Genomic DNA, 22194 nt, shown 5'->3' on the forward strand with positions numbered 1-22194 from the left:
TGACCATTAATATTTATAATAATATATATATTATAAAGAGGTTAATATATAATGCAAAATGTAATCAAAGTAAACATAAACGAATAATGCAAAAGTCAAAATGTTAGTGAGTATGATTTTTACAAAACCGAAATTAAAATTCTACTTGCCTTTGTAATCCTTTTTATCCTTTGTTAAAAAATAAAAATAAAAATTGTGATTGTCTTAGGATTCGAACTTGTAACATCCAAAGTTGTAAAGGCAGAAAGTTTGCTTTCGGGGGTTTTGGGGGTGGTTACAGTTACAGGAGACAGAATCACAGAACTCGACTTAAGTTCTTCATATCTGTTCTAATTGAAGAGAAATTGCTTCTCAAAATTCAGCAAAATTGAAAAAAAAAAAAAAAATATGGAGGAGCGGATGAAGATGGCGGCGTTAATCGGCGCAAGTGCATTCATAGGCTCTCTTTCTACTTACACTCTTCTCAAGCTTCTCAGCAGGTCTTATACTTCACTTCCCAACTTTTTATTGAATTTTTAATAATTGGTATTAATTAATTAATTTCTGCTGGAATTAATATTATGTATCAATTATTTGATTTTTTTTTTTGTTACTGATTCTTTGAATTGGAAACAACCCAATTGTTAATTGTTGTTATTTGTTTTGATGGGGGTGTTGTTGGGGTTTGTGGGGGATGTATTACAAATTATAGGTTGAATGAGTATTTAGTTGTTTGTATTTCAATTAGGTTATGATTTGACATATTTGAAGTGATTTATACAAGTTGAATTTATGATATGGGAGTGAATGGCGGTCGAGTTTTTGGTCATGGAGTGAAGTGGATTGCTAAGTTTGAGCTTTCTTAGACATTTTTGCATATTTTCATATGCATTTGTGGCAAGTAAAGAAAGAAATTGTTTGAATGACAAATTATGGTGAATTTCTCGGTATGTGTATCTATTGATGTATGTTGTTATTTCTTGAGAGGAAGACTTTTGCATCAGGGTTGAACTTGGCCAATAGTACAATAACAATTACAAGGTAATTTTGAAGGGTTTTCTCCTGGTTGAATAGTTTCTTTGCCAAAAGAATAAGATATTTTAGACATAGTTTTGAGACTTTGAGCCATTTTATCCCTCTCTCACGAGGCATGCTTATAAACATATGTAAATAATCTACTAGCAATCAACTTATTTATATTTACCAAAATGTTATTGAAGATAGATTTGAACTCCCTTGCATTATTACACAGATAAGCTTTACTGCTTTAGACAACCGCCTCTTTAATATCTTGCTTCAATCCCATAATTACACCGTAATGCTAGATACAGAGATTAATTCAACAAGTATTAAGGCCTAAATACAAGTTAGATCATTGGTTCTACATTATCCATGTACCTAACCAATTTATTTATTCCACATTATCTATTACTTCTTATGTCAATGCAATGTTTAGCTAATACGGGGTATATTTTTATCTGTGTAAACATTACACCATATGCAGAAACTAAGATATTTTTATCTGTGTACACATTACACCATATGGTATCTAGCATTTCGGTGTTATACTTCATATTTTAATCAAATATGCTTAACTTTCTTTTTTCCCACTGTACCCTTTCTTCTGCATTTGGTGATTTTCTGAAAAAGATATGTTTGGAATTTAGGTTATTGAAGTGTGAATAAGTAACTTACTTGTTTTTGCAGAAGGGTAGAAGAAAAAGGCAGCAGTCCACAGACAGCAAGATTTGATGGTAGGGAATTGTAATTTTTCCCTTGCTTTCTCAAATTTTAGCATCATTTACCTCACATGCAACACATATGCACCTGACCTTTACCATCTTTTCCCTTACCTCCTTAACTCCTTTGCACTACCAGACGTTCTGTTAATGGCTACACAATAATACGAATTAGATGATAAATGGCATAAGACGGATGAGGATAGTTAGCAACTATGGTCCTGTTTTTAGGCTGATGTTAATTTTTTTTTTTTAATGCTTTATAAAAAGAGCGTTTGTCATAGCCCCATCAGCCTGGGTCTGTGGAGATCCAGACATGTTTAGAGTACTAAGAACTTATTATGATCTTATTAGCTTTAAAATGAAAAACTAGAACTAATTATAATCTCATTAGCTCTAAAATGAAAAAAAGAAGTTAGACGAGAGTAAAAGTATAATTGTACCAACCATATTACGGGCAGCTGGTGCACTGTTGCTTTGTTATACACTACTGAAGTTTTTGTGTCCTATACAGACAAACAATCAATCCTTGAGGCAGACCAAAATGGATGTGTTATGCATAGGATGGAAAGTAAAGGAGCTCCAGATATTTTACAAGATGAGATAGTCTCTGAGCAACTGACCAGGTACTTTGACTTCTCTTAAAGAGTGGTTGCTAGAAATAGTTCTTGCCTTTATCAAATGGAACTGCTTTTGCTTTTCTTTCTTATTCCAAATTATAAAAAATATTTTTCCTTATTAGTGATTTGGTGAATAGTGATCTTCTGTGATCTATAATGTGGAATGCTGTTATGTATTTCCTTATCTAATTTGAAACGAGTTGTTTTAAAGATAAATGCGTAAATCATCAATACACTTAATAACTTTTACAAATCAATTACAGCATTATCACTTCATATGTGCATTTTTGCATTGTGAGAGTGGGAAGACAAGTATACATAACACTCGACATTGCCTGGTTGATTGTATTATGTAATGTAGACATTTTAAGGTGTGGGTAAGTATAGAATTGTCCTATACTATTTAGCAATGGCTTATATAGGTTGTTTACTTGTTAGAGGCTTAGTGTTGACTGTAATGTTCTTTGGCAATCTGTTCTGATTTTTGGCTCTATGGTTTTAGAGGAGCAATTAGATACGAGTTAACTAATGTTGTAGAAATAATGATACAATTTATGATAATGGTCATGTTCATCTTGACTATATTATCATGATGATTATGATGGTAATGATCTTGATCTTTACTTATTATCTGCATATCTACTTATTCCAGATTGATATAAACTTTAGTTATCTTTAGCTGATAACCCTATTAGCTTATCTGTTTGACATTTATGCAATAGGACTATGAGATCCTTTGGTTAGCCTTCACATCAATTCATCTGCTCTCTTTTGTTTCTTCTTTCCACATCATTCAGGAACATTCAGTTCTTTGGTTTAGATTGCCAACGGAAAGTAACAGAATCATTCGTAGTGGTGATTGGTCTTGGAGGCGTTGGGAGTCATGCTGCATCTATGCTTTTGAGATCTGGAGTTGGGAGGTTACTTCTTGTGGATTTTGACCAGGTTTACACTATTTCCAGCTTCATCTACTTATGTCTCCCCCTCTGTGTCCATTAAAGGATGAAAGCTCCATTTTAAGATCGATTCATCCAACAATTTGTTTTAAAAAGTTTACTTAATATAACCGTAGGTCATAATTTTGCATTGCATATGTAGGGTAAGGGTCTGAAGGGTATGGGTATGAAAGCATTATACCATACCCGTACACTACCCGATGCCATACCCTACCCAAACATATAGGGTCTAGAAAATTAAGACCCATACCCATATTTTAGGGTAGGGTCATGGACCCACTGCCATCCTTACTTGTATCCCTCTCGATTCCTCTCTCTAAAGGGCTATGGGGTCTTGTCAGCTTATTCCAAACTATGTTGAGATTTTTAAGTTATAATCACATATTTTGTGATATTATCTCCTTATTTAAAGAAAAATTTAACACCTAAAGTTGACAAAAAATTGGTGTCTACAAATGCCCCCACAAGACTCGATGTGGAGATTTGACAACATATGCAACGTTGTCTTGAAATTTTGTTAGATTTTGAAAGCAAAATTGACATGCCCCTATTAATTCCACGGATTTTGAAACTTGAATAGTGAAGATGTAAAGGGTGTTGAAAATTTGTAAACACAAATTTTAAATATGTGAAATATCAAAATCAAAATCAAAATCATTGAAACAAATGTTTAATGATATTAGTATAAATATTGGGCTACAGTCTCTCATATCTCTACTGATTCACTTTCCATGTGCTTAGATTTGTAAGCCGACTTACTTGTTTTGATGTTCTCTAATAATGGCTGAAAGAGGTTTGATCTTGATCAAGATCTGTCTTCTTGACAAGAACGACACGTTTGGTATGGTGCTTGTTCTTCTTCTAGGGTGCTAAGTTTGAGCAAGTTTAAGGCTTTGTTAAGTGGCCACACAATTGGGCTACATGACAACTTGCTTTTTAATAAGCCTATAAACACCTTTTGAGTCCTTTATCGTGGACATAAATAAGTAAATAACCATGACCTGTGAAATTGCCTGACCACTTCGTTGTGTTTTACATTGTAATTTAACGAGTTCATCTAAAATATACTTCCTCCGTTTCTTTTTAGTTGACACGTTTCTTTAGTCACGTTTGCCAATGCACAAATCAAAACGTTAATATCTTTAGTTTCCGATAAGTAAAAATTATAAAAAGTTGATATTTTGAAAATATATACCGTGATGAATCTAACAAGACCCCACATGACTATATTTTTCATTATGTATAAATCACAAAACATGGTCAAAGGGGAGTGTGTGAATAGTGCTAAAGTCAAAACGTGTCAACTAATAAAAAACGGAGGTAGTATAAAATAGGCCAAAATAATTTCTTAACCAGATGAATTATTTTAGTCATATATAGTTGTCAACAGTTATACTTTGACCAGGACAATATGAAGTGTGACACTCAATAAATTTTTGTGGCTACAATTAGTTAATTGTTTTATTTGTCCAAAGGAGATGGAAAAAGAAAAAAAAAAAAAAAACTTTTTACCGTGTTTTTAAGGATGATTGCTTTTCCAACGAGACATTGAAACATGGAAAATTCAGGTGAATGGCACCTAAAGGCAATAGTTGAATACTTGAGGTGTGTTGTTGTACTCGCTGTGGCATTTGTTGCTGCATATTTTATGCATAAATTGTTCATGACCAAATGATGGTAGGATTTTCTTTTTCTTGCTATTCTTTTGTCAATTGTAAGGCCACTCTCTTGTCTTCATTAATATGTTTCTGTTTTACTTATCCCATATGTCCTAGAAGGAGCTGATTTGGGAATGTGATGTTTCTTAGTCTAGAATAGACAGTGAATTATTTTGGTTTGTAGGTAATCAATGCTATTCCAACTAATGTCACTTGCATTATTTTGCTAGGTTTCACTTTCTTCACTCAATAGACATGCTGTTGCAACACGAGAGGATGTTGGTATGCCAAAAGCACTATGCCTCAAGAAGCACTTCTCAAGCATTTTTCCGGAGTGTCAAGTTGATGCTCAAGTGATTTTGTATGACGCATCCTCTGAAGAAAAGATTTTGTCAGGCAACCCTGATTTTGTTTTGGATTGCATTGACAACATAGATACAAAAGTATTATTCCATGCCATTATGGCTAATTTTTTTTAGCAAGTTTGTACTGATAACTTTTGCACGCGTAGTTATCCAACAAAGTTGTTTTACAGCCTCCAATATTAGAGATAAAGAATTCATGTTGTTTAAGTTGCATTTTTCTCTAATTTGATATCTATTGTAGGTAGCATTGCTTGCTGCATGCGTACGTAGGGGATTGAAAGTTCTATCCGCAACAGGAGCGGGCGCTAGAGCTGACCCAACTCGAATTCGCGTGGCTGATTTGAGAGAATCAACAAATGACCCCCTTTCCCGAACAGTATTTCTCTATCCTCATCTTTGTATTCTATATTTTGTTATTAATGAAATCATTTGCCTATATACATTTTACAGTTAATTACCAGAGTAAACTAGAGAAAATTACATATCTTCCCTAGTTCTGTTCTAGCAAAGTTGGTACAATGTAAATTTAATTGAAGCATATTATACTACTACCTCTGTTCTTGTATGTTTTACTCACTTACTATGAATACGCAATTTAAGAAAATGTTGAAGAATGTGAGTGAATGTAAGATAAAGTAAGAGAGAATGGAAAAAGGTAGGTTTGTGTAAGAAAAAGGTGAATAAAGTAGGAGAGAGAGTATGGAAAGATGTAATTATTGTGAGGTTAGATGGGTAAGATGTTAAAAAGGGTATGCTATAAATAGAATAAAGCAAAGCGAGTAGAACTTAAAAAAAGCCTAATATGGAGAGTGAGTCGAACAAAAAAGAATGGTGGGAGTACTTACAATGCCAAGAATCTTATGCTAAAAAAACAGTACCAAGAGTTTTGCATTACTGTGTATTTTTTACTTGCTTAGCTGTAAATATTTCTTGATGGTTGGTCAGTTCTGGGGCAAGTACTGCAGTATAGCTGTCTCCATGATTTAAAATTCTCTCTAAAATTTTGTGTCCAATAAGCAATCTGTTCTATTCACCAGGTTCGGCAACGTTTGAAGAGAGACCATGGCATTGAAGGTGGAATCCCTGTGGTGTTCTCCCTGGAAAAACCGAAAGTAAAACTGCTTCCATTCAAGGGTCTTAATGGAGAAGAGGAAAATCCTTCTGATTACCAAGTGAGAATCCTAAGCTCCAATTTACCTTATCTTGTGAATATTGACCTGCATTTTACGAATTAACTACCTTGTACTTAGAGAACACTGATTATGGTTTTCCTTCATTGTTGACTTCCTATTGATCCTTCTCTTTAACACTTGAGGTATAGACCATAGAGAGAGATGGGAAAAGTAATTTAAGCACCTGTTTGTTTGGCATCAGGACAAGGATCAGATAGGAAGTATGAAGATACATAAGTTGGAGTAGAGATTCTTTAAAGAGGCCTAATGCATGCGCAAGAATTATGGAGAGTATACATTAGAGGATAAAGTGGAAAAAGTAAAAATAACAGTGAACAAAGTGTGTGAATAATAGCCATTGTTGAGCACACTAGGGTTGTTAATGAGCCGAGCCTGAATACTGGTAGACTCGCCTCAAGCTTGTGAGTTCGGATTCGAGGCTCGGATCGAGGTCATGGCTTGTCGAGCCTTGAAAATTGAGCTCAGCTCAAGCTCGAGTGCTCAAAAGTGAAGCTCGGCTCGAGCTCGTTATTGGCTTGAGTTTGAAATTAGGCTCGTTATAAGCTCGATTTTGAAATTAGGCTCATTTAGGTCCATAAATACATAATCTATGTCTCATAACTTACCCAACTACCCAAGTATAATAGTGGCCAATTGTTATTGTGCTTATTAACATTATTTAAATGTAAAAAATATGTAATATTTATTTTATAAAATATAATTTGCGCCTCTCGCGAGGTTTTCGAGCTGAGCTTAGCATGGCCTCTTGTATCGTCTCGTTTAGTCTCGAGCCGAATTCGAATTGGAGCTGAGCCCTGACAAGCTGATATTTGACCGACTCAAGCTCGAACAGTCTATTTATATGCAACACTCACTATTGATGGTGAGGTTCACAGATTACTCTCTTAGAGATATAACTAACACCCCCCCCCCCCCCCCCCCCCCCCAAATGAGTTTGTTTAAAAACAATGCCTTTTGGATTTATAAGGCATATAGAGCTAGCAGGATATCTATCTCATTTCTCATGAAAGCATCCTATTTATAGAACAAGGTTTCAGTTGAGCTTGTTTATGAACGATTGTTCCACACTTCAGTAATAAAGTAAGATTCAAGTGATTTACTCGATTTAACAATAGGCATGCTCTATGAAGTATATCTTAGTGAAAAACTTATCAAGCGTCTGATTCACAAAATATCCAATATCAAGTGTCCAATTCACAAAAGCTCCAATATTAAGTGTTTTACGACTTTTACCTTGAGTGACTAGTTATCATCGGTTTTTAATACATATTATATATACATACGCTTTTTTTTAATGTTGCTGATGTTCTGACCTTTAACTCTTTCATCCAGGTTGTACCAGGGTTTAGGGTCCGGATTATACCTGTTCTTGGATCTGTGCCTGCGATTTTTGGGCAAATTATGTCCTCGTATGTTGTCACAAAGCTAGCAGGGCTGCGAATTGAAAATGAGCCAATAGTTAATTTTGATGTGGAGCACTATCAAGCTCTCCATCAACGGTTGATTGAGCATGAAGAACTAGTTTATGGTACTGCTAGCGAAGTACAGGTATGATGATTTCCTTAAGAAACTCTCATTGCCCCCCCCCCCCCCCTCCCCCCCTCTCTTGTTCCAATCCCGATAACAAAAATGGAAAGCGGATTATTTTTTAGTTAAAAGCTTTTACTTGAGACAGTAGAAAAGGTTCATAGCTCTGAAGCAGAACACTCACAAGACTTGTTTACAGTTGGCTGTGACAAAAAATTAGGAAATTTCCATAGAAATCAGTAGGGGAAATACTAAAATTTGAATTTTGGTAAGAAGGCTTGAACTTTGGCATGATTTTTCTCCATGTAACATACTAGTGGAATTTTAAGGTTTTTAGAAATGTAATGTGTGCCTTAAGAGATTTTATGCCTTTACTTTTTTTAAAACCAAGCTGTCCTTACTGTTTTGCCACTAAAACCATTATTTCTTGGTTACATAAAGTAATGTGGACTCCTCAAAGGGGAATGGAAGAGAAGGGGGGGGGGGGGGGGGGGTGCATCAATTTGTTGGATTAAGCGTTGTTCCCTCAACCTTGAATGTAAAGATGGGAGAAAACCTGTGCCTTTTCGCCTGTTGCTCACCTCAGCTTTTACTGACTGCTGTTTCTGTGACGTACATTATTGACTATTACTCTCCTTTATTAAGGTAGATGTTGAAGAAGTGAGGTATGTTGTCAAGGAGTTGTGGCATGGACGAAGTGCTAAAGATGGTTCTTTTAATGGCGTGGGACGTGCAATGTGGCGATCCGTTAACGAATTGATGCTTGTAAGGTACATGTTCTACTTATGTTATTGGGTAAACGCTCAAGCAATCAAGAGTCCGTATTTTGTACAAGTAGTTTTTATATCTGTTTGTATTTGTTGTCTCTTTCTTACCAATTTATTATGCACTATATGCTTTATTTGATGAATAATCAATCATATTTTTCAAGAAGGTATAAAGACTGGAGTAAGCTTTTAACGTTATTAATTTTGTTGATCAAAACATAAAAATATTCAAGGACTTTGTTGGCAAACTAAGCACTTGCCTGTGCTCTTGTGGTTGTTAATTTTGCCAAGTGAGAGTAAGTAAATGTTCTTGCTGCTATTGTTTACTTGACCAATGGCACTAACATGCAATGTAATATTAATTAGTTGTTGCAATGACTACAACTTGTAACACTAGATTGGCGGTCCATGATTTGGACATGATTTATCATCGTAATATATATAGCTTTACATATACTGATAGTATTTAATTGGAAATATATAAGAGATAATTAAATAACAAAGCAGTTGATGGAAACTGAATATTATGGAAATATTGTAAATAGTTTTTGTTATTTTAATATTCAATGCTTCCCTCATTATTGTGTGATTCGAGGATTATATTCAGTGTATGGAAATATGATTTCTTATTAGTATATAAAGCTTAACTGCCTCTATATTTGGTAAAAATTACTCCCTCCGTTCTTTTTAGTTTTACACTTTCGATTTTAGTTTGTTCTTTTATGTTCTACTCAGCATTTGCCATCTTACCCCTTCAGCCCCACAATAAAAGAGGTAACATGGATCTAATGAATGTGCCAAAACATCTTCTGATTTTTTAATTTTTGTGTACTGGTGAGTTGCTTGTTAATATAGCTAATTATTTTCTGCTTTCCATGGCATACTGTTGGTCATTGCCAATATAGGTGGGATAGCACAAAGCCTGCATCTGTTTCAAACTTGATTCTTCTGAAGTTCGATGAGGTATTATTTTTATTACATAAGCACTATTTTTCTTGTTCTATAGTGCGAATCTACAAATAGTATGTCTGAATGCAAAAAAAAAAAAATGTTTTTTTTTTTTTTTTTTTTTTTTTTTTTTTTTTTTTTTTTTTACTGTAATGAAGTGCAGCGAACTTAAGAGATGTTGGCGCAGCAGCTGTGCCAACATCTGTTTTATATCACAACTTAAGAGATATTATATCACAACTTTCTGTTTATTGCCCTTTCTCTTTGTTATTGATAGAGGCACTATTGTTCTGTCCCAATCTCCTTGTTACTCCTTTAGCAATCTTCTTCCCAAAGTTGGAAACTCTAAAATATATGAGGGAAAATCTTTATTGGACACCCAAAGTTGAATAGCCATGTGTATAATTGAAGCATGAACTGTATTGGTCATTTATTGCAAACTATTGTTTCTAGGAAATGTGAGTCAGTGCAAGAAAATAGTTTATAATATAAGTGATAAGGTAAAAGATGGATGAGTGTAAGAAAAAGTTGAATAAATATGGTGGCGTAAAGAGGGTAAGATGGTCAAAGGTAGTTCAAAATACAGGGAATATATTTTTATATTACTACCATGGATATGGATACAAATAGAATTTAGTATTCATGGTGAAGCTGGCTCTTGTAATCAAACTCCACCTGATTACCTTTGGTCATCTATGATCTATGTTAATCTTCCCCCCTCCAAATTCTCTAATTTTCGAGCTTATTCTAATTTGTCTAATCCACAGGTGGATGAACATGAATCAATGACACTTGATGACATTAAAGAGAAGGAACCAGAGTTTTTAAAATGTGTGTCTAATGTTCTAAAGCGAGCTGATTTGGACTTCTGCCTGTAACTGCACTGCATGTCCTCCATCTCTAAATTCAGTCATTCTTGTTAATGAAGGGTCCTTCTTCTGTAAGCAATATTTCAATTTGTCTATTTGAGACAGTTTAGCAATCTTGGAATTATCCCATAAAAAATCGAAAATTCAGCACATTTTTATTGGCTATTGCAGATTCATACATAGTCCTAAAATCAAAATGGCCTCAAATATGAAGATCAGAAAGTAGTCAAGGGATTCACTCCTCAACAGAGGCCAAAAAAGAAGACAATTAATGCTGCAATGTAGTGTTCCCTCAATGTGATGGCCCTTTTTGTGCTAAGAGGTGACAGGGAGGCCAAATCTCAAATAAATAATGATTAATGACAGGGAGAATTTTACAAAATAGATAATGACAGGGTGCTGTTTACAAAATTGAGTTATTTATTTAGATCTCCCCAAGCTTTTATGCCTATTTACTAGAGCTATTATGCCTTTTACCAATTCTTCAATCGTCCAAAATTTTCCTAAAATCCGTTTGGTTGAATGTAAGAATTGCAACTTCTTTGGAAATATTATTTCCCATGTTGGATTTTCTAGGAAATTTTAAACATAAATATTTGATTAAGGCAACTTTCATTGACTACTCCCTCCGTTCCCGAAACTTCGATCCTTTTGGGTTGATTTTGCGGGTATTAAGAAGCTTAAATAAAAAAAGTAAAAGTATATTGGAAAGATAAATTTACATGGGGTTTGTAAAAAAGTAGAGAGAGAGAAAGAGTAATAAAAGTATATGGAAAAAACAAAGTTTTATATGGGGATCTAATTTTGCACAAATATTGTTGCAAATTAGTGGGTGTATTAATGCTAATGAGTCGATCATTTTGGGACTAAAATTAGGCCATAAGGGTCAAAGTTTTGGGGATGGAGGGAGTACAAAATTTGCTATTTTTCTAACCTACATTTTACCCTTAAAAAACACTTATAATGTACTCCCTCAGTCCCATATTTGGTGTCTATTTCTCAAAAAACACGATAATTAAGGAGAATGGTAAAAGTAGGGGAATATGCTATTGAAAATATAAAAAGTTAAAAATATTGTATAGGAATAATAAAAAGTAAGTAGAGAAAAGGGGGTTGTTAAATATCGCCCTCAAATATCTAACTAACGCCCGCAAAATAAAATAAAATTACGTATTTATCCTTATAATAATTATAAAAAATAATTAATTTTACCTCAATTTCACACTTTTACTGTACACAAATTTTTTTTACCGTTCTCTCTAGTGGTCAACGGCCACCAACGCTCATCGAACAACCACCCAAACCACCGTGAGTTTCAAAATCAAACAAATTTTTAAAATTTTGCAAAATCAATTTCGTTAGATCTTATGGACAACGACGAAGTACAAGAAACACAACCTTAGACGCTTGTAAAAGGCTCGTCAAACCGTATGAAATCGGTACGTCGCGATAAATTTTTTTAAAAAAATTCAAAACCCAGGAAACGCCTAGTTTTTTAGAATACCCTAGGCTGAAACGCCTAGTTTTTTAGAATACCCTAGGCTGAAACGCCTAGTTTTTTCGAAACATCCTAGGCTATTCAAAAAAACTAGGCGTTTCAGCCTAGGGTATTCTAAAAAACTAGGCGTTTCACCTCAAACGCCCAGATTTTTCATACAACCACACGGTTGTTCATAAAAACTAGGCGTTTGAGCCTAGGACGTGCAAAAAATCTAGGCGTTAGTTTGCCGCAAATTCAAAAAAAATAAAATAAAAAACATTTTCTCCGTTGGCGATCGACTTTCCTTTGTCCTTACTTGTCATTACCGCGGCTGTGTAGATCGTGAAACCGGAGGTAAGGAGTTGGTGGTTAAAAGAGGAGGAGGTGGTGGTGGTGGTGGTGGTGGGTATAGTAGTATGATGAAGAGGGGGTAATTTTTTTGATAAAAAGGGTAAATTTGTAATTTTAGTTTATTTTGCGGGCGTTAGTTAGAGATTCGAGGGCGACGTTTAAATATTGTAAAAAGTAAGTAATAATTTTTTGGGGTATATGTGTATTTTGTATGGGAAAGATAAAAAGTAAGTAATGATTATGAGTTATATTTAGAAACAGGCACAACAATTTGGGACACCAAAAAAGAATACAAGTACGAAATTATGGGACGGAAGTAGTATTAGATTAATATTATTGGGTACTAACCCACTCCCGTTCTGTACATATTGCAGGCGTAAGGCAATAGGTCTTATGTGCATACTTATGCATCTATTATAGGTGCAACAAGGGAAGACCCAAAATACGCTGCCCAAATCAATAACCCAGACAACATATTCGCGATCCGCCATAATCAACACTACGCTCTACAAAATGAACATTTAGTAAAAAAATATGAACATGAAAAAAATGAACATTTAATAATAAAAAATGAACACGTTAAAAAAATGAACATTTAATACTTATAATGCATATGTTTCATAATCATATTATTTTTTATTTCTTCAAATTTTTATGTTCATAATTAAATGCATTATATTCATAATAATATTTTATATGTTCATATATAATTTCAAATATTCATAATGTAAATATGTGTTGCTCATGAAATATTAATTAAATCTGCTTATGCATATGTTGTCTTTCTTAAATGTTTATGTTCATATTTTTTTACGTATATGTTCACCTTTTAAATGCTTATATTCACTTTAAGGAAACCAATACTTACGTTCATATTTTGAATTGTTATGTTCACTTTCTGAAATGCATAAGTTCATATTTTTTTATGTCTATGTTCACTTTCTGAAAATCTAATGTTCACATTTAAGGGAACCTATGCAAATGTTCATATTGTGCATGATTATGTTCATTGATAAAAAAAATTGCAGAAAATCAGATAAAATTCAATTCATATAGAATTAAGAAAATCATATAAACAAAATTAAGCAAATTCAATCAAAAAAGTGTAAAAAAAAAAAAAGGGAAAAATTAAGCACAAAATTTGTGAATTCAAAGATTCATATAAACAAAATTTGTGAATTCAAAGATTGAATCAATTGAAATTAAGAAAATCATATAAACAAAATTTGTGAATTCAAAGATTCATATAAACCTTAATCAATCGAAATTTAGCACAAAATCGAAATTAAAAAACATACTTAATAACTACTTTCATGTTGTAAGAAACAAATTCAATAAAAAAAAAAAGTGTAAAAAAGGGGAAAAATTAAAAAAATCAGATGGGAGAAAAAATTTAAAATGAAGGAGAAAATAGAGGAGAAAAAAGCTAATGTCCACTTTTTGAAAAGCTAATGTTCATATTGTTTTGTTGTTAAACCTATTTCTAGGTGCATGAGTGTGCACCTAACAATATGTGGTTCCTATCATCATAAAATGAGTTTGGGCTAGATGTAAAAAAATGTGTAGATTTGCTATATTTTGGTGATTTTAACTAATTTTCCCTTTGCTCCCCTACATTAATTTTTTTAAGGATTTTTTCTCGTGAACTATACTTTTTTTTTTTTTTTGTAGATTTTTATACAATTATTAATTTTCCAAGGAACATTGCTATTTATAGATTTTTAAATAGATTTTTTTTTGTGTGTCAAAAAAGGAACATTGTTATTTAATTATTTATTGTAATTCACATTTTTCCTATATTTCAATTTCAATTACCATTAATTTTAAAAAATCGAGTAGGGCTTGGGAATTATCTAGTTACTACGAAATATAGTATTAGTATAGATAATTGAATTGTCAAAATAAAACAACCTTTGGGCGGTTTTCCAAAAATAAAATGACATTTGATGGATTTCTGTTCATTATAGAGCAGCGATTGGTTAGTAACCTATGTAATAGCTTAATTGTGACACGTGTCACAATGCAATTAATAAATTGTTTAAAAATTTTGGGAAATTTGCCAAAAACAACACCACATTTGAGCGGTCTATCAAGAATAACACCACCTTTTGATTATTCCATAATAACACCACGCTCTTTATGTATTTCTTCCTTAAATGGTACAAAAATATGGGTAACCAGTTTTTGCAGGTAAACTTGGTGACGTGGCAAGTTTAATTTTTTGTGGTAAGTCAAGGATTGACTTTCATTTCCCCTCCCCTAAGCCTACGTGGAATTAAATTCCTCAACCACCCCCTGTTCCCTTTTTAATTCATTTCCCTTCCAATTTAACTGTCTCTCCATGTCTTCTCTATGAAAAAATTAAGCATCCAACTACAATTGTAGAGCTGTTAAGAGTTAATTAATTTAGTCATCAATTATGGTGTGAATGTCCACACTCCAATTTCTTCATTGCATTTAATGTAGTAGCCAACCTTATTGCCACCCTCTAAGGTTATAGCCCACAATGTAATAGTGATTCTTACTACTATAAATAGCCATGCAAATTCACTTGTATGAGGCACACAGAAATATTACCAAGAGTAATATATACAAGTAGTAATACTTCTCTTATTACCTTCTTCTCTTAATCCTCTAATTTCTATATATTTCATAACATGTTATCAGCACCATCTTCAATCAGGTATACTTTTACCGATTATCCAATTTTACAAAGATTCAATTTCTTTCACAAAATATATTTTGAGGAGTATGCTCTATATAGTTGCCCATATGGGATCCTCTATACCAGAAACTCACAATATATTTCTCCACAAAATTACTCTACATAATTAGCCATATTGATAAAAATGAGGATATCAATACATTCTATATTTATGATATTTAGTTTGGTAACTCTCATGCATGGTTATAGAAAGTAACGTATAATTACTTTTTCATGTGGAAATAATTGTTGTATGCATGTTAATAGAGTAAATTTCATGGTCACCCAAATCATGTTCATACTTACATACTTGTGCATAATTACTAAAAATGAAAAAAAAATGATGCAGCCTTTATATTTATTTAGTTTTAGATTACACACTTTTTATGTTTCTTTCAGTTTTCGAACTCTTGACCTCATGAATAGATTAGGGTTCTCGGACCACTACGGCTTACATCCCAATGTGATACTTATTTACGTTAATAAATATTAATAGTTTGATTACAATTATTTTACCAGTCTACTAGAACATTGTGTGATATATTTACAGTTGTGTAAAACTACAATGGATAATTCACCCCCTATAAAAGCGGATTGCACCCCCCTTATTTCACCATACAAACCTTATCCCCTCCTTAATTAACTTTACCCAAATTATTTCCTCTTCTTCTTCCTACATTCACTTCGGCCACGCACCGTGTTCCCCGTCGACAACTGACAACCACCACACCCCTTTACCTTTGAAGAAGATTTAAGGAAATTAAAGCTATACTTAGTTTTAATTATGGCCCTAGTAGTTTTATTAATGGCAATGATGATTTTCATCATTTTACATAAGTAGCGCTCGGTTTTTCGACAAAGGGAATTAATGCATGTAATCTCCGTAGTACTTCAAGTTTTCATTTGTCTTCTAGGTAGATTATAAGTACATTTTGTTATAATAAATGAACCTTTTGTCTTATCATCAATATATGTCATTAATATTATTTTTATTATTATTATTTTCGTTATTGTTGTCGGTGAGGTAGTAATAGTAGTTGTATTTATTGTTAATATTATCTTTATTGTTGTTATTATTGTTGTTGTTTAACTAACGTAATTATCATGCTTTATTTTAGCTTAATTTTATGTAAATCATAATAATAACCCAAGGGGGAGAAGCAAAATATGTTTTAAATGGCTTATTATTATGATTATAATTTGATTACTTTAATTATCACTTACTTAATTGACTTAATACTAATTATCTATTTGATTGTAGTTAAAAATGGGAGACTTGATGAAAAGAAAATTTGACGTATTAGACTTGTCCGGATATAATTATCTTGAATTTGATGCCCAAATAAATTTAAAGGCTCAGGGATTCGAACATACAATCAAAAAAATTACCATCCCAAGAAACGAGAAAGATGCCCCTGCTCAAGTTAAAGTTCCTACTGATCAAGAGAAAGAAAAAGCTATATATAGTTCTCTTAAGGCATCATTTATATAACAGTTTAAAAACTGAGTATTTAATGGTGGAAAATGCCAAAGAACTATGGGATAGCCTGAAAGGAAGATATGACCACCACAAAAGGGTACTCCTTCCTTCAGCACAATTTGAGTGGACAAACCTGAGATTTCAGGACTTTAAATCTGTCAGTTATTATAATTCACCATTATATAAAATTGTATCAATATTGAGATATTGTGATAAACTAGTCACTGAAGTGCAAATGATAGAGAAAACACTCTCTACATTCCATGCTAATAACATTATATTGCAACAGCAATACTGTGAATTGAAAGAGGCTTTGCAAAATATTCAGAGCTTATTTCTACATTATTGGTTGTTGAAAAGAATAATGATCTTTTTTTTGAAGAATAACAACCTAAGACCAACTAGGTCTCAAGCATTCAATGAAATAAATGCTGTAGAAAGCTCAAATCCACCTGAGACAAATGTTGCTCATAGAGGTGGACGTGGAAATATAATAACCGTGGCAGAGGTCGTGGAAATTTCTGCGAATATGGCCGTGGACATGGTCATGGCCGTGGTAGAGGTCATTTTCCCCCTAGAAACAACACTCAAAGGGGGCATCAATAAGGAAACAAAAATCAAGCCACCATAAAAGGAAAAGACACATGTTATAGATGTGGCATGACTAGACATTGGGGACGTACTTGTCGTACGACCAAACATTTGGTAAAACTTTATCAGGCTTCCATTAATGGGAAAGAAAAACATGCCAAGGCAAATTTTGTTAATGAAGAAAATGTCTCTAGAACTAGCCTTGATGTGTCTGATTTCCTCATAGACAATGGTGAAGCTGGTGGTGAATTTATCTTTGGAGAGAATAATCATGTTTAGATAATTCATTAATTACTATGATATGTATTATGTTTTCTTTATGTACTTTTCTTTATGTTTTTCATGTTCAAGTTATGTACTTTTAATTTCCATCATTAATAAAGTAACTCCGGTTTAATTATATTAAACTAATCTTATACTTATTATTTTAAGAAGATATGGATCTGCCCAAAGTTGGTTCCAAATTTCAATGCCTTTTGGATAGTGGAACAACACACACTATTTTGAAGGATAGAAAATATTTTTCAAAATTAAAATTGTTTCAAGCAAATGTTAATACCATTTCTAGGTCAGCTAAGCTAATAGAAAGTTCTGGAAAAGCTTGCATAATACTCCCAAATGGAACAAAATTAATCATTAATGACGCTTTATATTCGAGTAAATCTCGAAGATATCTTATAAGCTTTAAAGATGTGGGTCAAAATGGTTTTCATTTAGAAACAATGATAGTGGATCAAAAGGAATATTTATGCCTCACGGCAGAGAAACATGGCAAGAAACATGTATATGAGAAATTGCCAGCATATTCTTTAGGGTTATATCATATAGATATACGACCAGTTGAAATAAATTCGATATCTAACCAGAAGTTAGATAATAAGAATCTGCTAACTTTATGGCATGATCGTTTGGGTCATCGTGGTACAAGAATGATGCACAAGATTATAGCAAATTCAGTTGGACATTCAATTAGGAATGTCAAAATCCCTCGATCAGATGAATTAACATGTTCTGCATGTTCACTTGGCAAATTAATAATAAGGCCATCTGTGAACAAAATTGCTACTGAATCTCCAACATTTGTAGAAAGGAATCAAGGAGACATTTGTGGACCAATTAATCCTGCATGTGGACCATTTCGATATTTTATGGTATTAATAGATGCTTCATCTCGATGGTCACATGTTAGTCTCTTGTCCAGTAGAAATGTTGCTTTTGCAAAACTTCTTGCTTAAATTATTAAATTAAGGGCACAATTTCCAGAACATACAATAAAAAGAATAAGGCTTGACAATGCTGGGGAATTTACATCCCAAACATTTAATGATTATTGTATGTCAAATGGAATTGTTGTAGAACATCCAGTAGCTCATGTTCATACACAAAATGGCATCAATGAGTCATTAATTAAGAGACTACAATTGATTGCAAGGCCATTATTGATGAAATCAAAATTTCCTTCATCTTGGGGTCATGTCATAATACATGCGGCAACTCTAATTAGATTGAGACCAATTGCTTATCATAAGTTCTCACCACTACAATTAGTTTTTGGTCGAGAACCTAATGTCTCACATCTAAATGTTTTTGGTTGTTGATAACCCGGGTAAAAGGCGCGCCCGATCGGGCGCAGGTCCGCCCGGGATTTCTTTTTTTGTGCACTCGATTTCTCCGATTTTGCGCCCGATTGGGCAAAATTTCACTCGATTTCTCCTTCACTTGCGCGCTCGATCGGGCAGGGGTCGCCCGATCGGGCGATTTTTCACTCGATTTTTGGCTCACTCTTGCGCCCGATCGGGCCCCTGCCCAGCTCGGGACACTCAATCTTCTCTAACTTTTTTCTCTTGAAGACTCTTTATTTGTTCAAAACCTGTGCAAAAAACACTTTGAAAAGGTAAAATTGCATTCTCCTCACCTCTCAAAAATAAAAAAAGAAGAAATAAAAGAAAGGAAAAATTAGTCTAGAAAGCAAGAAATACGGGTTGCCTCCCGCAAAGCGCTGGTTTATCTAGGTCCCGCACGACCCTCTTACCACAATGTAACTCACGATGAACCGGAACCGGTAAGGTGAACTAGTTCAATCGCACCGATCGTATCCCCTTCATGGTATAGCTTGAGTCTTTGACCATTAACCTTGAACTCGTTACCTTGCTCATCAAACAATTCCACAGAACCAAACTTATTAGCCCTTTTTACAGTAAAGGGACCAGACCACCTTGACTTCAACTTTCCTGGGAAAAGTTTAAGTCTAGAGTTGAACAACAACACCTTTTCACCCTCTTTGAACTCTTTTGGAAGGATCATTTTGTCGTGTCATCTCTTGGTCTTCTCCTTGTAGACTCGTGCACTATCATAAGACCATCAACCTAAACTCATCGATTTGGTGTTAAGTTGAAGTAACCTCTTTTCTCCCGCTAGCTTAGCATCCAAATTGAGCTCCTTAATAGCCCAATATGCTTTGTATTCTAATTCCACCGGAAGATGACATGATTTACCGTACACAAGTCTATAGGGGGTAGTACCTATTGGGGTCTTAAATGCAGTTCTGTATGCCCAAAGGGTGTCATCCAACTTATCGCTCCAATCTTTCCTTGATTTGGCTACCACCTTCTCTAGTATGACCTTGATTTCCCGGTTGGAAACTTCAACATGGCCACTAGTTTGGGGATGATAGGCTAGACCTGTCCTATGGGTATACACCATACTTCTTGAGAAGGGTGTCTAACTTCCGCTCATGAAAGTGAGATCATCCATCACTGATTATGTCTCTAGGTACTCCAAATCATGGAAAGATGGTCTTCTCGAAAAGTCTATGGACCACCTTGGCATCATTGGTAGGAGTGGCAATGGCCTCAACCCACTTGGATACATAGTCGACGGCGACAAGTATATATAAAGATTCCCATTTGAAGAAGGGAACGGTCCCATGTAATCAACATACCAAACATTAAAAATTTCTACTTCCAAAATCCCGGTTTGAGGCATCTCATGCCACCGCGAAATGTTGCCAGTCCTCTGGCAAGAGTTACAAGCCTGCACAAAAGTGTTATCATCCTTGAACATGGTGGGCAAGTAGAATCCTGACTCATTTATCTTGGCCACCGTCTTGGTGGGACCATGATGTCCACCATAAGGTGAAGTGTGGCAACTAGTAAGAATGTCGTGGACTTCCCATTCGGGAACACACCTGCGAAATAATCCATCTGCACACTCACAAACAAAAAAGGATCATTCCAAAAATAATGTTTAACATCATAAAGGAATTTCTTTTTCTGTTGGTAGGATACGTGGGGAGGTAGAGTACCACCCACTAAATAATTAGCAAAATCGGCATACCATGGGTGCTGCTCTACAACTGAATACATGTGATCATCAGGGAAAGAGTCATCTATAGGAATAGAATCCTTACCCTCATCATACCTGATACGTGAAAAGTGGTCTGCCACAATGTTCTCTGCACCTTTGTAGACACCTAAAAATGTCTCCCCAAAACCAAACCCAATGATGAACATTTAATCTTAGAGTACTTAAATCCATATTTCCATTTCATAAACCAACCCAACTCCTAGCCCATTTCCCCAAACCATAACTTTTTTTCCTCTTTTCGTGCCTTTAAACCCAAAATAATTCATTTCGTGTCCTTTAAAATCATTCATTTCGTGTCCTTTTTATAAAAACGTTTATTACAATTTATTTTGGTTCATAATCTGGGTCCAATGATTGAATATTTGGATAGGAATTGAAAAGAGTTTTCCAACGATATATTATAAGCCCAAATCCGAGTTATAACGAATAAGTTATGACCAAAATATTAAACTGAGCCCAAACCGAACCTAAGTCCACCTTACCTACGACCCAATGATCATGTGGAGGGTCCAAATGATTTAAGCTCATTCCTAAACCAATTAGGATTAATTGGAAGCTTCTATAAGTTTCTAAAAGATCTTAATTATCCTTTTTGAAAAGATAAGATTAAAAAGTTTGAAATTAAATAAAACTTTTCTTTTTGAAAATCCTAATTCTATTCGAATTGAAAGACGTTCAAAGATAGACGGATATTATTTTCGTGCCTCATATTTTTTATCCAAATCTTAGATGGTTGGATAGCCCTTGAAATTATCTTTTCAATGATACATTATAATATTAATTCCGAGCTATAACGGAAAAGATATGAATAAAATATCAAACTCTTTCCAAAACTGACTCCGTCTCACTATTTCGGCCATATCTTATATTCTACAAATCTGATTTTAATTGTGTTAGAAATTAGACTTCAAGAGCTTTCCAACTATATCTTTTTCATCTTATTCCAATTTCTGGATAAAAAGATATGATAAAAACAAAAACCGCAAAAACTGCAGTCTATCGAGTTTTATTCCGATTTAATTCGGATCTTATCTTGATTCTTCGACCCTTCTTTTTTTTCTATAAACATACGTCATATCTCCCTTTTTCAATCATCAACAAGCTTTATCATCAAATTTTCTCTCTTCCTCTATTTTACACCAAAAATCATTCTCTTCTCTCTCTCTCTCTCATATTCTAAGCCTTAAACCTATATTCCTAATTACACCATTCTTCCCCTAAGCACTCCAAGGAGTCCATACTAACCCGAGGTTCCATCTTTAAACCAAGGCGTGAAAGGTACAAATAACTGAGGGTTTGGACCAAATCAAATCTACATTTATTTAATTTAATTTCAATTTGATTTATATTTTTATTGGAGTTACTAACAATTTATTCATGATGTAGCAATTCAAGAAAACGCGGAAAGTGAGTAATTAATCACTTAATTACTCTTATTTTTATTCTTGTTGCTAGTATCATGATTAGGCTAATTTATGATTTGATTTAACAAACGATATTATGGTTAAATTGCTTCCAATATTAATGTTTATTCTATTATTATTTTTAATCACCATATTGCATGTTTAAAGGGAATGTGTAATTGAAAATCATGCCTAATA

At 33.8% G+C, this 22194-nt stretch overlaps 1 protein-coding gene across 1 annotated transcript; it reads left to right on the forward strand.

The window, feature by feature from the left end:
• The first annotated feature begins 253 nt into the window (after positions 1-253).
• Positions 254-11117, forward strand: LOC145587731 (tRNA threonylcarbamoyladenosine dehydratase-like). The gene is made up of 12 exons (XM_081644422.1): positions 254-479; positions 1687-1733; positions 2233-2344; positions 3136-3283; positions 5183-5395; positions 5559-5693; positions 6355-6489; positions 7843-8058; positions 8683-8807; positions 9710-9767; positions 10520-10692; positions 10793-11117. The coding sequence occupies exons 1-11, from the start codon at positions 388-390 to the stop codon at positions 10628-10630; spliced, it is 1392 nt and encodes a 463-aa protein (XP_081500548.1). The 5' UTR covers positions 254-387; the 3' UTR covers positions 10631-10692; positions 10793-11117.
• Positions 11118-22194: the final 11077 nt, after the last annotated feature.

Source organism: Chenopodium album, chromosome 2 (assembly GCF_948465745.1).
Source record: "Chenopodium album chromosome 2, dcCheAlbu1.1, whole genome shotgun sequence".
Classification (NCBI taxonomy): Eukaryota; Viridiplantae; Streptophyta; class Magnoliopsida; order Caryophyllales; family Amaranthaceae; genus Chenopodium; species Chenopodium album.